This window comes from Oryx dammah, unplaced genomic scaffold, assembly GCF_014754425.2.
Source record: "Oryx dammah isolate SB20612 unplaced genomic scaffold, SCBI_Odam_1.1 HiC_scaffold_8, whole genome shotgun sequence".
In the NCBI taxonomy this organism is placed as follows: Eukaryota; Metazoa; Chordata; class Mammalia; order Artiodactyla; family Bovidae; genus Oryx; species Oryx dammah.
In genome coordinates this window covers 40,674,771-40,690,277 of record NW_024070192.1, presented here as the reverse complement: position 1 = coordinate 40,690,277, position 15,507 = coordinate 40,674,771, and the positions used below count along the sequence as shown (strand labels likewise).

Sequence of the window (15,507 nt, the reverse complement as noted above, 5' to 3'; positions counted from 1 at the left end):
ACTTCCCTGGTGGTCAGTGGTCAAGACTCTGCGCTTCCAGTGCAGAGGGTGTGGGTTCAGTCTGTGGTAAGATCCCATGTGCTATGCAGCCAAAAATTTAAAAATAAATTAAATTGAAGTATATGAGAAGACTGGGGCTTTTCAGGTGGCTCAGTAGTAAAGAGTCCTCCTGCCAAGTGGGAGATGCAGGTTTGATCCTCGGGTGGGAAGATCCCCTGGAGAAGGAAACGGCAACCCACTCCAGTATTTTTGCCTGGGAAATGCTATGGACAGAAGAGCCTGGTGGGCCACAGTCTATGGGGTCACAAGAATCAGACATAACTTAGCAACTAAACAACAACAGATGAGAAGAGTACAGGCTGATTCAAAATATTGCTGGATCAATGCAAAAGGGGCAAAGGATACTAGGGAAGCAAACATTCTGGCCAGCCTCTGTCCCTTGTTGTTTTCGTCTTTATCACTACATAAATCTCACAAAGTTTGTGACTGTCAACCACGATAAGATGAGAAAAATAAGGACATCTGTTGAGTTTTTTTATAATACTGAATTCTTTTGTTTAAAGGAATATCTTATATTCTGAGATTATATCATTCCTTTTTTAGTCCTAGAACATTTCTCTTTTGAAATGACAGTGAAGGTAGATATAATTAATATTACTTATGTGTTTCCTTGGCAACTTTATAAATCGATCCCTCTATGTTGTGCCCAACTCCTGTATTTTTTGGGGAGCGTACTGATTCGTGAAACCCAAATGTCTATTAATTTTCTACCTAGAAAAATACACAATGAATGTAAATGGTTGCCAACCTTTTCAGGACAAATTTCAATTAATTAACATATCCTTTAAGGAGAAGACTTTTAAAAAATCTTACTTTTCAATCTTAACAGCTTTCTTCCTGAAAGTGTTCTGCGTGTATATCAAATTAGTCATAACAACTACTGCTAAGTGATTAATGAAACACTTCTTCAAAACCTCTGACAATTAGACAGGAATGAATTTAATAATAGCAATAAATACAGATGGGACTACATAAATCAAGGAGGTCCTGATGCAAAACTCTTGCTGTAATAGATGGCATCTCAGTTTCCTCATCTGAAATGAATCAAGAAATTAATCATAAGGATGATCATAGCACTAAAGAAAAAAACAAAACAAAACAAAATCATACTCTTGATGAATAGAATGCTAGATTTCTAATTTATATTTGCTCAAAACTTTGATATAGTTCCTTGTATTTTGGCACCTAGTATTACTGCTAAAATTCTAGAAACTTTATTATCTTAGTGATTTTTTAAAATTTGAAAATTCATACTCTTGGAAAGAATGCCTCCATTCTTTCTACCCACCACTTAACTCAGGTATGCTGGAGCTAAGAGACTAAAGGAAGCTCCAAAAAGAAGGCAGTATTTTGGATGAGGAATGTGGCTTCTGACCTGCTTGTGAAGGAGAAGGCAACAGTGGCTTCCCCCAGGCTAAACTCTCTAGGAAGCTTACACTGCATGGCAATAAAAGGCAGTTGGACATGCATTAGCCTGAAATTGCTTAAAGAGAGAGTAAGCTTGAGACCAAAAGTGGGGAGGCTCAGGAGGAAGGGGATATACATATACAGATAGCTGGTTCACTTTATTGTACAGCAGGAACTAACACAACATTGTAAAGCAATTATAGTCCAATAATAAAATTTTAAAAGTAAAACGAAAAACAAACAAACAAACAGATCAAAGGTGTTCTCCATTCTAAGCAACCTTCCAACCTCGCCTCACCTGTCTTCCTCTAGAGTGAAGGCAGATTCTTCTCCACCCTCCATTCTCCCCTGGACCACTTCACCTTCTAGCACCTCCCGTCTCTGGAGGAGTTTGCCCGCGATGGGTTTTATGATGCACATTACTGACTGCTATCCATCTGCTTATGGAAAATCATTGACCCCAGCCCGGAGTACTTACAGAGCTGTTCTGCACTGAGGGCCTTGATCCTTTCTGCAGAGCTGAAAGCAAACACAAGGGACAATGAATTTGCTGCTGTGCTAAGGCTAATGGATAAACATTTTGAATGCCTCGAGGTGGCTCAAGGGACAGGAAACCCAAATGTCTGTTAATCTTCTATCTAGAAAAATACACACCAATGCAGAGGTGGCTGTTTTCCCAGCCACCTCTGCATGGGTCTAGGTCTTATTTCTTTGGCCACATTTATCATTTTTATTTAACCTAAGAAAATGTAATTCCACACTGGCGTTTTAGAGACTTTCTGCCACCTTTGCCTTCCTTTGGAACTGGATTGACTGGTGGAGTCAAAGGCATAGCTTTAACTTATGCACTCTACATCATGTACTCTGCATCACTCTAACCAACAAGGTTAACCATTCAGCAATTCAAACTCCAGTGCACTGTAGCCAGGGCCTGTGGCTGTGCCCAAGAGGTGAGCAGCAGTGCCATCTTTTTCACACAGATCTCTGAATCCAGAGCTGATGTGCCTCTATATTTATTTCTTGTACCAAAGGCACCATAACAACAATCAAGAGAAATTTTAGATGGAGAAAAATCAGCCCCTACTTCTAACATCGCAACTATTTTCATTCAGGTCTGGTCCATATGCACTTCTATCCTTTGTAAAGTTGTACTCATAATATAGGTACAGCTTTTATTCCCTTGAGCCACTTCCAATTAAGATCTCATGGTAGAGAGACCAGATTGTTCAAGTATGGTTCCTGACTCTGTAGTCATTTATATCACCAGTTCTCTGCCTTTATTTAGATGACTTTATGGGAAGATTACCCTGGAGAAGAGCATGGCAACCCACTCCTATATTCTTGCCTGGAGAATCCCATAGACAGAAGAGCCTGATGGGCTACAGTTCATGGGGTCGCAAAGAGCTGGACACGACTGAAGCAACTTAGCACACATGCACATAGCTTAAATACTCCAATACCTTCATTATTTTTTTTCTTCTGGCAATCAATCCAAAGACCAAGGTCAGAAAGACCACAACACATGCAGCAATAATGGGTTCTATTGGTACAGTTGAGGCTTTATCTGTTGGAAATGCAAAGACAGGAAATAAGAAAGTAACACTTATATGCTTCTAATTTATGTACTCCAAGTATGTCCCAGCCATGATGCTTTGCACTTAACATTTTGCATCTTTTTAATTAAATTTCCAAACAATTCCCAAATGTATTATCATCTTTTTTTTACAGGTGAGGAACCAGGGGCTTTGAGAGATTAGAAAGCTTGTCCAAGGCCACAGAATTAGTAACTAGCAGAGACAGGTTTTGAATCCATTTCTTTTTGGAAGGATATAATTTATTATCTATATTATTCATATTATTAATATGAGTAACTCCCCCAGAGTCAGATCTTTTTGTGCATGATCAATAACTTTTGCCATGCAGAAAGCAGAAGTAGGCTGAAATCAACTCTTTTTTCTGTCTTTTGCAAAACCCAAATGATATTGTGAGGATTCTTTAAGGGAGAGAGAGAGAGGAGGTTTTAAGAGCAAGAAGAGGAAAGGTAAGGAAACTGCTGGCCTAAGGAGAGAGAAGTCTGTGGGTCCCAGGAGCAGCAAGACCCTGTGCTATGATGGTGCCCCAAGCAGGACACAAGACATTATACAGGGTAGCTGCACGGTGCCCCTAGGGAAGAAGAACTCTGAGCATCAGCCTTCGCAATCTTGGCAAAGGATTTCATCTCTCTCTCCAGGGCTTCCTGGGTGGTGCAGTAGTAAAGAATCCATCTGCCAATGCAGGAGATGCAAGAGATGTGGGTTCAATCCCTGGATCAGGAAGATCCCCTGGAGTAGGAAATGGCCACCCACTCCAGTATTTTTGCCTGAAGAATCCCATGAACAGAGGAGCCTGACGGGCTACAGTCCATGGGGTCGCAAAGATTCAGACATGACTGAGTAGGCATGCACTCACACACATTACATGATATGGAAGAAGAGAGAGTCTACTTTTAACTAGAACTAGGGCACCAGCTGCCTACAAGTGAAAGCCCATTCCCTATTTTGTTTTCTGAACATCTGGTAAACTGAGAGCTCTTCTGTATTATAGTACAGTGCTTGTATACTTTCCAAGAGCTTATGAAACATTTGAGATCTGAAAAAAAAAAAAAAGTACTGGCTCCTAAGTATGAAAATAAAGTGGCAAAATTAATTTATAATAAAGTTCAAAATGTATGAAGTTTAAAATGCCCTTTCAAATTTTTAGAGCAAAAAAGTATAGTTATTACTTCATTTTAATGTAGTTGATATGGTTTGAGATGAAATTTACAAACACAAGAATGCTTAAAGTCAGCAAAGCTATTTAAATGACTCTGTCTAAGCTCCTGGATTCTGATGCCCACTGTAGGAGGGAGAAGGGCTCCAATCATCGCTGTGATAAAATTTTGGGACTTTATAGGAAATAAAGAGTGTGCTATCTACTGTATAATTGAGTTTGTGCAGTGGGTGCCATCAACATATTTTTGCTAAATGACGACTGTGCACTAAGTGCTGTTCTTAGCCCTGCAAAAAATAGAACAAGCATGGAAGGATCCAGTCTCTGAGGATCTCATATTCTAGTAGGAGAGACAGACTTTAAAGAAACAAAAACTAAAGATTGAGATAGTGTTTGTAAAGAACAAAGAGTCAAGAGATAGCACAATACATGAGGGTTAAAAGAAAGAGACAAGGGGAAGAAGAGATTTTAGATTAATTCCAAAGTCCAAGACCTATATGCCTCAAGGTTATGAAATGGGGTTTATCCTTTCATAATTGTATGACACACTATTAATTTTTTAATAGTATTTTTTAAATTTCTTTGCCCAATTTATTGATTGATTGATTGATTTAATTTTACTTTTTGGCCACAAGGCACATGGGATCTCAGTTCCCCAACTAGGTATCCAACCCTTGCCCCCTGCAGAGGAAGCATGGAATCTTCACCACTGGATCACCAGGGAAGTCCTACTATTTACCTTTTAATCGTTTTCTTCTCTATTATGTGTCTAGTTCTGGTTCCGGATAATTTTAGAGAGTAGATTAAGCATCTTTTACTCTTGCTCCCTTTTGGTTGTTGCTAATAATTATCTTTATGAGGGTATGGGTAAGCATTAACCCTCTGGAGAAGCTCTGTTCAGCTGGACTCCTTGAAAGCCCTGACTCTGTAACACCCATCCCTGGGATACACCAAAAGACCTCTTACCGGGGATACCTTGTACTTGTAGTGAGTGCCAATGAAAGATGTCAAATGAAGGGGAGGCAAAGGTGGGACAATTGGGGAAAATAAATCAGAAATCAGCCACCGATCGGAATGTTTTTACCAAGCTGAATAACATGAAGCCACACATAACAGCTTTTACTCCATACACAAACCTGAAACAAACTGCCTGACCCACTGGCTCACTCTGGATTCCAAGCTTCTGTTGCAAGTGAGTGGCAAATGTCACTGCGTCTCTTCCCTTCACTCTCTTATTTATAACCAGATCTGGTATTCTCCCCCTCCCCCACCCCACCCATATTCATTATGGTAAAATAATCTCAACGTGTGGCTAAAGTCCTGTGCTCAAGAAAAGATCCATGATGTCATTCCCCACTTTGCACGGCCTCATTTAGAAACTGCCCCCACTGAGGCATGAAGCTAGAAGAGCTCATGGCAAACCTGGCATTTTGCCTGGGCACCATCAGCGGAGCGCTTCTGCTCCTCGGGCACCCAACAGCCGGGGAAGTCATAAAGCAGCAAGAAATCAGAAAAGCCAGTTGGTTTGGAAGCACGCCACCAAAAACAGGATACCGCCTACCTGAAAGCTAATTTGCCACGCTGGCATCCTGCTTTCTGCACAAGCTGCCTGTTTAATGTGACATGGAGCCATTATGATTCCTTTTTAATCAAAAGTTTGTGGGTTTGGTTTTTAAAGGAAATAGCCCCTGGGAATACTGTCACTGTTCCACAGAACAAATTACTGAACATACCAGTAATCACAGTGATGGGCATTCAATTGGCAGCCCTTCCTCCTCACCATTCATTCTATTGGTAGCCCAGTAAGCAATCCCTATGGTTACATGACCAACAGGGGTTCATTTGGCTTCCTGAGGCCTGGCAAGAAAGACATGAGGGTGCACAGGGAGAATCACGTTCTATCAAGATACAGGAGCCTCAGCTTGTTTGACTGCTTCTAGCATCCTGGCCCCAGACCAGGAAATGTGTGCGTGAGCATTTTATCCACCTGCCCCACCAGGTATCTTGCCTTTCTCTTTCTGTATGAAGGAGAAATACAAGGACTGCAAGACACTTGGCACTTTATTTGTTCCTTGTTATCGCAGAGGTCATAAACCTGGGTAAAGAAAGCATGAAGCCAAGAGAAAGAACCTGTTTCCCTTTCCTTTCCTTTGCTCAAAAAGCAGTATTCTATCTGGAATGGGAATAATTCTGCTAAAAGAAAGGACTAGAATTCCTGGAGTGGAGATAATTCTCCAAAGAAAATTCTAGCTGCTAATCATAACTGTCATCATTATTTGTTGTCACACAAAAAAATATTTACTGAGTATCTGAGTTTTGTACTGTGCTGTGAAAATGTTAGTCGCTCAGTCATGTCCAACTCTCTGCAAGCCCATGGACTGTACCAGGCTCCTCTGTCCATGGAATTCTCCAGGCAAGAATATTGGAGTGGGTAGCCATTCCCTTCTCCAGGGGATCTTTCCGGCCCAGAAATTGAACCTGGATCTCCTGCACTGCAGGCAGATTCTTTACTGTCTGAGCCACGAGGGAAGCCCTTTGTACTATGATAGATATTACTTAAAAAGAGTGTTACCTTTGTGGATGGACCTAGAGAGTATTATGCTCTCTGTCCATTTGACAGATAAAGACAAATACTGTATGCTACTTCTTATATGTGGAATAAAAATAAATGAATGTATAAAACAAAACAGAAACAGACTCACAGATAGAGAAAACAGGCTAGTGGATACCAGTGAGGAGAGGGAAGAATGGAGAAGCAAGATAGAGGTATAAGATTATGAGATACAAACTCTGTGCATACAGCAAGGTCTATTGCTCGACAGGGGATCCCCGGTTGGCACAGTGGTAAAGAATCCTCCTGCCAGTGCAGGAGATGCCAGAGACTCCCTTGGTGGGGAAGATCCCCTGCTGGAGGAAATGGCAACCCACTTCAGTATTCTTGCCGGGGAAATCCTGTGGACCGAGGAGCCTGGGGTACTACAGTCCATGGGGTCGCATAAGAGTCAGACAGGACTAAATACACACACACATACTGTACAACACAGGAAAATATAGCCATTGTTCTGTGCCAATATTCATGAAATAATATATATTTAATTATATATATAATATTATATAAAGAATATATAATAAATAAAGAATAATAACAAAAAATAATAATAACACTATAACAAATTAAAGTGTAATAATGTGAAAGGGAGTATCATTTATAAAAATATTAACACCATGCATTACACCTGAAACTAACATAGTATTGTAAATCAACTATATTTCAGTAAATAAGTAAACGAGAGAGTTACCTTTGACAATAAGGTGAAAGTCCTTGGTCTTTGTTTCTATCAATGAATTGGCAATACAGCTGTAAGTCCCGTTGTCGGATTTCTTGACTTTGGTGATCGACAGTTGAAGATACTCGCTTGTCTGTTGGATTCGGTGATGGTTCTCTAAGTTCAAGACGCCACTGTTTCTATACCACATCATTTGAGCCTGGGGGTTGGATTTCACATTGCAAACCAACTTCACATCACTGCCTTCCTCAGCTGTTTGGAAGTCATTCCCACTTAGGAGAGGAGGAACTGCAAGATTGAAACATTTAGGTTTAATTAGCAGATAAGCATTATTGTCAGCATTCAAGATCTTCCTTCCGGCTATCTCATTCATTTCACAAACATTTATTGAGCACCTACTATATGCCAAGCACTGGGCTAGGAACCAGGAATACATCGGTAAATAACATACATCCATTCTCTTTTTCTTTTTTGGCCGTACCACACAGGATATGGGATCTTATTCCCAGACCAGGGATCAAACCTGCATCTGCTGTATTAGCAGCATGGAGTCTTTACCACTGGACAGTCAGGGAAGTTGCATACATCCATTTTCAAATTTAAGAGAGCTTTTAATGTGGTGGGGAAGATAAACCATGAAACAAATGTATATAAACATGAATCTCTGTCAAGGAAATGATTTGTAACACATGGACGCATAGAAGCCTTGAGACTTTGCTGAGAACTAATATTAAAAGGATTCATGTCAATGTATGGCAAAACCAATACAGAATTGTAAAGTAAAATAAAAAATAAATTAATTAATTAATTAAAAAAAAAACTAATTTGTGCTACTTTGGGATAAAACAGTGTAATATTAAGAAAGCAGGTGCTGCAGTGAGCCCCAATTCTACCTACATTACTTACTGTGACCCAGAGAAAGCTACTTAACTGTAAAGTAACTGTTTAGTTTTCTCATCTAAAAAGTGGGATAACACCTTACGAGTTGCTGTGAAGATGAAAGGACAAAATGCCTGTGAAGAATTTACCGCAATGCTAGTTACTATTATTATTGTGGTGGTTGTAGAGGTGGGGCGGTTTGAGGGCTCCTCACACCCTCTATTTTTGCCTTGTATGTAATCACACTTTCCCTGACCACAGGTCTACCAATGCGTATTTGCATTTCCACAATGATCTTCCAGAAATAATGTCCTTCTCTCAGAAGGCACTCCAGTTGTGGCAACTCTGGCATCCATGAAAGGTGAGCGTGACCTTGAGGCCCTCTCATCCCTCTGTGTGAACGACTGCTTTTTTTTTTTTTTTAGTCTTTATTGAATCAGTTACAATATTGCTTCTGTTTTATGCTTTGGTTTTTTGGCCATAAGGCATGTAGGATTTTAGCTCCCCAACCAGGGAGTTCCCTGTAAGCAACTTCTTATTCCCTTCATGATAAGGACATCTGTAGACCCATGTGTCAAACACATTTTTCTTCACCAGTTAATTCCAACCCTTACTCCCACCAGTGTTTTTCAGCATCTATAGGGAGAAATGGCCAAGCTGAGTCTCCCCTTTTGCATGCCCCTTGCATTTTTTTGGCCAAGGTCCAGAAGAGTAATAAAATGCATGAAAAGTGGTGGGATTGTTGGGCCATATGGTAGCTCTATTTTCAGTTTTTTAAGGAAACTTCATATGTTCTCCATAGTGACTGTATCAATTTACATTCCCATCAACTGTGCAAGAGGGTTCCCTTTTCTCCAACCCTAGCATTCATTGTAGATATTTTGATGATGGCCATTCTGACCTATGTGAGGTGACACCCTGTTGTAATTTTGACTAGCATTTCTCTAATAATCAGTGATGTTGGGCATCTTTTCTTTCATGTGCCTCTTGGCCATTTGTATATCTTTTTCAGAGAGATGTCTATTTAGGTCTTTTCCTTGTTTTTTGATTGGTTTGTTTGTTTTGTTGATATTGAGTTCTATGAGCTGTTTGTATATTTTGGAGACTAATCCTTTGTCAGTTGCTTCATTTGTAAATATTTACTCCCATTCTGAGTGTTATCTTTTTTTTCATTTCTGGGTTCCTTTGCTGTTCAAAAGCTTTTCAGGGCAGGAATAGAGATGAAGATGTAGAGAAGGGATATGTGGACAAAGGATGGGAGGAGGAGGGTGGGATGAACTGGGAGATTAGGATTGACATATATACACTGCTGCTGCTGCTGAGTCACTTCAGTCATGTCCGACTCTGTTCGACCCATAGACGGCAGCCCACCAGGCTCCCCCATCCCTGGGATTCTCGAGTCAAGAACACTGGAGTGGGTTGCCATTTCCTTCTCCAATGCATGAAAGTGAAAAGTGAAAGCGAAGCCACTCAGTTGTGTCTGGCTCGCAGCGACCCCAGGGACCGCAGCCCACCAGGCTCCTCCATCCATGGGATTTTCCAGGCAAGAGTAGTGGACTGGGGTGCCATCGCCTTCTCCACTACCATGTGTAAAATAGGTAACTAGTGGGAACCTGCCATGTAGCACTGGGAGCTCAAATCTGCTCTGTGATGACCTGGAGGGTGGGATAGAGAATGGTGTGGGAAGGAGACCCAAGAGGGAGGGGATATAAGTATCAATCAGTTCAGTTCAGTTCAGTCGCTCAGTTGTGTCCGACTCTTTGCAACCCCATGAATTGCAGCACGCCAGGCCTCCCTGTCCATCACCAACTCCTGGAGTTCACACAAACTCATGTCCATCGAGTCGGTGATGCCATCCAGCCATCTCATCCTCTGTTGTCCCCTTCTCCTCCTGCCCCCAATCCCTCCCAGCATCAGAGTCTTTTCCAATGAGTCAACTCTTCACATGAGGTGGCCAAAGTACTGGAGTTTCAGCTTTAGCATCAGTCCTTCCAAAGAACACCCAGGGCTGATCTCCTTTAGAATGAACTGGTTGGATCTCCTTGCAGTCCAAGGGACTCTCAAGAGTCTTCTCCAACACCACAGTTCAAAAGCATCAATTCTTCGGCACTCAGCTTTCTTCACAGTCCAACTCTCACATCCATACATGACAACAGGAAAAACCAGAGCCTTGACTAGACGGACCTTAGTTGGCAAAGCAATGTCTCTGCTTTTCAATATGCTATCTAGGTTGGTCATAACTTTTCTTCTAAGGAGTAAGCGTCTTTTAATTTCATGGCTGCAGTCACCATCTGCAGTGATTTTGGAGCCCCCAAAATAGCTAATTCACTTTACTGTACAGCAGAAACTAACATAACACTGTAAAGCAATTATACTCCAATAAAAAGTGCATGAAAAGTGGGCAGTAGGAAAGAGATAGAGGCAGAGAATGTGGGGAAAAAGGAGCTTGTATAATCTGCACACTGAATAATTAGACCCTAAGTAGGCTGTGTTATTAATAACTATCTCAGAAGAATGATATTTTGTTGCTCTTTGGAATGTGCTTGAATTCTGTATCCATGTCCAACAAGGATGTTATATGGTATTCAGATATGTAGGAAGCTATGAATAGAGAACATGATGGCCAACTATACCAGTTCCACTTATGGACAGGTCCTATTAGTTGTTCCTTTTCATTTAACTGTTTAAAATGAATTTTAAAGCACATCAGCTCCACATGCATGTTCCCTTTTAAAATTATTAGTACATTTCAGATAAGGCTAAGGTCCTCCTTGACTCCATCCTGGTCACTTCCTGACTCCCCAGAGATACCCAGTGCTATGAGTTTCAATGTAAATGCTTGCAGATCTTTTTTTTTTTTAATATTGTTTTAAAAATACATATGATATACCCATAGGAAATGTATTGGTTTAGGAGGGTGAGAAGGATTTACACAAAAACCTCATTCTCTCAATAGCTTGCATACTTTGAGAGATATTCATGTTGAACCACAGAGTTCTAGGCCATCACTTTTAGAGTGCTATAGTATAATATCTGACTCTTTACTCATTTTATTTTGATGGGCATCAGGTTATTCTCATTTTTAAAATGCTAAACAATGTCTCAGTAATCATCCTCGTCTATGTCTTTTTGTGCATATGTGCATGTATTTCTCCAGGGTTAACTAACATCTCAAAGCAGATCTGCTGGGTGTTAGGGCTGCTGCTGCTAAGTTGCTTCAGTTGTGTCCAACTCTGTGCGAGCAGCCACCAGGCTCCCCCGTCCCTGGGATTCTCCAGGCAAGAACACTGGAGCGGGTTGCCATTTCCTTCTTCAATGCATGAAAGTGAAAAGTGAAAGGGAAGTCGCTCAGTCGTGTCTGACTCTTAGCGACCCCAGGGACTGCACCCTACCAGGCTCCTCCATCCATGGGATTTTCCAGGCAAGAGTACTGGAGTGGGATGCCATTGCCTTCTCCGTGTTAGAGGAGGTACACTTTAAATTTTGATGGATATTGCAAAAGAGGTGGTCTCAGTTTATGCTTTCAGCAATAACACATAAAAGAAGCTTCTGAACATCCTCCACCAAATAGTGTATTATGAAGCTTCCATTTAGTTTTCAGTCTGCCATTTAGAACAATAATCCATAATACTTCCTCAAGATTGCACATGATATTCTTGCCACTTTGTGACCTCACTTTGATTTATTGATTGATGAATTTATGTCAGCTATTGTCACTATGAATCACTGACCAATTTTTTTTTATATATGTGCAACAATGATATTTAAGAGGCTATTATAAAGATAATATTAAATACAGAATCAGGCTGGAAAACTGAAAATCATTTCTTTCAGCTACTGGATCATATTATCAGCATTTCTACTGTGTCTCTATTAAGAAGGTACAATGGGAAGAGCACTGGATTAGGAGACTGGGGATTTTGTGTTCTGTTCTCAGCCCCAGATGTGATCATTAGGGCTCTCATTCTGGGCCTCAGTTTCCTCATCTGTCATTTTATAAGGATTTCAAAACCTCCAAGGTAAACCTGATAGTCTTGGATTCGAACAAAGTTGCCAAGGGATAGCTTATTAAAAATCACATTTTATTGGGACTTCCCTGGTAGTCCAGTGGTTAAGACTGTACTCCCAATACAGGGGGAACAGGTTTGATCCCTGGCCAGGAAACTAAGATCCTACATGGTGAAAAAAAAAATCAGAGTTTATTTCCTATATTCATAGAAAATAAAAGCTCCATTGCCCAGGAACATGTAAGTGATTCATTCTGAAAGCTTCAGGATGCCAGCAGATTCCAGACCTGAATTCCTTGTCCTTTTCTCCACCCTTTTACCTCAGGAGCAATGGCATCAATTTTTCACAGAAAAGCTTGTTGAGCTCACGGGATCAAACAGCTTTGACTTTTATTACCAGGTCCCAAGTCCAGAGCTTTTCCTACCAGGCCATGCCATATTATTACCCTTACTCACATCACCCCTCACCACAGCAGCCACGCCTGCCTCACATAGATCCAGTTTTCCACCCAAACCACCTAAATGCTCACCTCCATGAATGTATTCAAAGGACCCCAACCTCATATAGTTCCACCAATTACTTGCATTGTAATTCAAAACAAAAATGGTTAATTTCCTTAATGTATTGGATTGGCCAAAATGTTTTGCCAACATCTTACCAAAGAACCCAAATGAAACTTTTGGCCAATCCAGTACAAAGCCCTTAAACAAATCAATAAGAAAAAGGCAAATAACCAAATAGAAACATGGGTAGAGTACATTAACAGGCATTTCATAGGAAAGAGACATGAAAAGCTAATGCATTTATGAAAAGCTAATGCATTTATGAAAAGGTGAACATCCTCATTTTTAATATAGAATATGAAAGTAAAACTTCAAATCAGGCTGGCAGATTCTTAGATTTTGAGGATGCTCAGGCTCAGGACACTATGGAGAATAGGTACCCTCCCTCGCTGTTGTGGGGTCATAAATAGGGCAGTTTGGCAATACCAAGCAAATTAAAATATGCATACTCTTCAGGTCTTCCCTGGTGGTTGAGCAGTTGAGAATCCACCTCCCAGTGTAGGGGACTCGGGTTTGATTCCTGATCAGGGAACTAAGATCTCACATGCCATGGGGAAACTAAGCCCATGTGCCTGCAGCTACTGAGCCCAAACTCTAGAGTTCAGGCACTGCAGCTAGAGAAAGCCCACGTGCTGCAACAAAGACCCAATGCAGCCGATATATTTATACACACACACACACTCTTTAGACAGAAGTTTCATCTACTACTTAGTGTAGTACAGACCACACAGACTGATTAGCCATCTCTTTCCCCTTACTCACAAGTGACATTCAGCACCACTGAGATGGACACTGACTGATTCCTCTGCAACTTGCAGGTAAAGGTGATGCCGTTATCATCTTCTCTGATGCCCGAGACACAGACGGAGCTGGAGTTGATTTTGTTTCCAGACTTCAAATCCACTCTCCCATCTTCGCGGTACCAGAGAAGTTCTTCATCTCGGGTGTGGTTTTCCACAGCACATTTCAGAGATTCTTGGAGGCCAGGCTCAGTGTCCAGAATATAGTTTTCAGTTTTACCATTCACACTTAAAACAGAACCTGGGAGTGCAGGAAGAGACTGTTAAGGTAGAGTGAACAATCTAAATGGCCATCAGCAGAGAACTGGCTAAATAAATTCTGTTACATCGGTACAATGAAATGCTCTGCAACAATTAAAAATAGCCATATTGATCTATGTGATTTTACAAGGAAAAAGATTGATAATGAACTATTAATTTTTAAAAATAAAAGGTTGAAATGATGGTTACCAAATGTTCCTGCACATGGGAATCATCTGCCTAGCTCCCACCCCTAGACATTCTGATTAATTAATATTAGTGTAACCTGGGCACTGGGTGGGGGTTTAAAAAGTCTCCAGGTGATTCTAATATGCAGTGAAGTTTGAGACCCACTGGGTTAGAAAACAATATGTATGGAATTGTCCCGTTTATACATACACATACACTCTCTCTCTTTCATCTATATATAAAACCTGGAAGGATACACATCAAAACATTGAGTAGTTATCTCTTAATGATGGGATTTTATTTTTCTTTATTCTTTTCTGTATTTCCTAACTTATGTTACAATAACTGCTTATTACTTTTTAAATCAGAAAGGAAAAGGTTTCTTTCAGGATGGGGTGGGGAACAAACGCAGAAAAGATTTTCACGTAAGTGGTCTGCTCAAATAAACAGCAGAGGTTTATTTTAAATAAGATTAGTGAAAGAAGGTGAAAGTCACTCAATCATGTCCTACTCTTTGCGACCCCATGGAGTTTACAGTCCATGGGTTTCTCCAGACCAGAATACTGGAGTGGGTAGCTGTTCTCTTCTCCAGGGGATCTTCCCAACCCAGGGATCGAATCCAGGTCTCCCACCTTGCAGGCAGATTCTTACCAGCTGAGCCACCCGGGAAGCCCAAATATGATTAGTAATGAAATATACTAAAATGTGGGAAAATTCTGGCTGTGGCTCTGAAGAGAAGAAAATATTTCACCCAGTCTTCTACTGTTAGAACCATGAAAACAGTTTTCCATTTAATTTTTCACTGTTTTATCCGACTTCTCTACTCTGAACCATACCATCTGTATAATCCTTCCAGTTTGGATTTTCTCTTTTCCCAATTCCCTTGATCATTTTATAATCTGAAATTTTCTTTATTTAAGTAGAGGCCCCAAAGAATATTAACTTACTTGTCATCACATGTGGCAGAAATAGAATCATTAAGAGAAGAAATCTGCATCTTTGTATTAGGCCGCTGGTCTTCTGTGCCATCTTTAGTGAATTTACGTCTAATCTGCCAGGGGAAAAACGGAGCAGTTGGTTCTGCACTTTGGTCTACACTGAGCTTATGAACCTTCCTCTTGTCTATTATATATTTAAAATAAAAAGTCCCAGATGAGTCATTCCAGTTATAACGGTACTATTTCTAGTTTTTAATTAAACAATCCTGTTCTGACTACCAAGTTCAAAGTACTTCTAGTATTCAGGGTTTTTTTTAAGACAGCAAAAAAAAGGAAACCGCAAGGAAACAGGCTATGGGATAGAGGGCAGCTACAGAGCAAGCCCTGG

The 15,507-nt window shown here is 40.6% G+C and overlaps 1 protein-coding gene across 1 annotated transcript; it reads right to left on the bottom strand.

The window, feature by feature from the left end:
• Positions 1–977: 977 nt before the first annotated feature.
• TMIGD1 (transmembrane and immunoglobulin domain containing 1) lies at positions 978–15,266 on the bottom strand. The gene is made up of 6 exons (XM_040243838.1): positions 15,129–15,266; positions 13,715–13,993; positions 7,515–7,790; positions 2,928–3,031; positions 1,946–1,986; positions 978–1,094 (listed from the first exon to the last, which is right to left on the bottom strand). The coding sequence occupies exons 1-6, from the start codon at positions 15,208–15,210 to the stop codon at positions 1,091–1,093; spliced, it is 786 nt and encodes a 261-aa protein (XP_040099772.1). The 5' UTR covers positions 15,211–15,266; the 3' UTR covers positions 978–1,090.
• Between the last annotated feature and the right edge of the window lie 241 nt (positions 15,267–15,507).

Coding starts and splice junctions, on each gene's coding strand:
- TMIGD1 (XM_040243838.1), bottom strand. CDS start 15,210: ATGGCACAGAAGACCAGCGGCCTAATACAAAGATGCAGATTTCTTCTC. Junction 13,994..15,128: donor TCTGCCACATGTGATGACAA/GTAAGTTAATAT, acceptor CTGCACTCCCAG/GTTCTGTTTTAAGTGTGAAT. Junction 7,791..13,714: donor AGTGGTGCTGAATGTCACTT/GTGAGTAAGGGG, acceptor TCAATCTTGCAG/TTCCTCCTCTCCTAAGTGGG.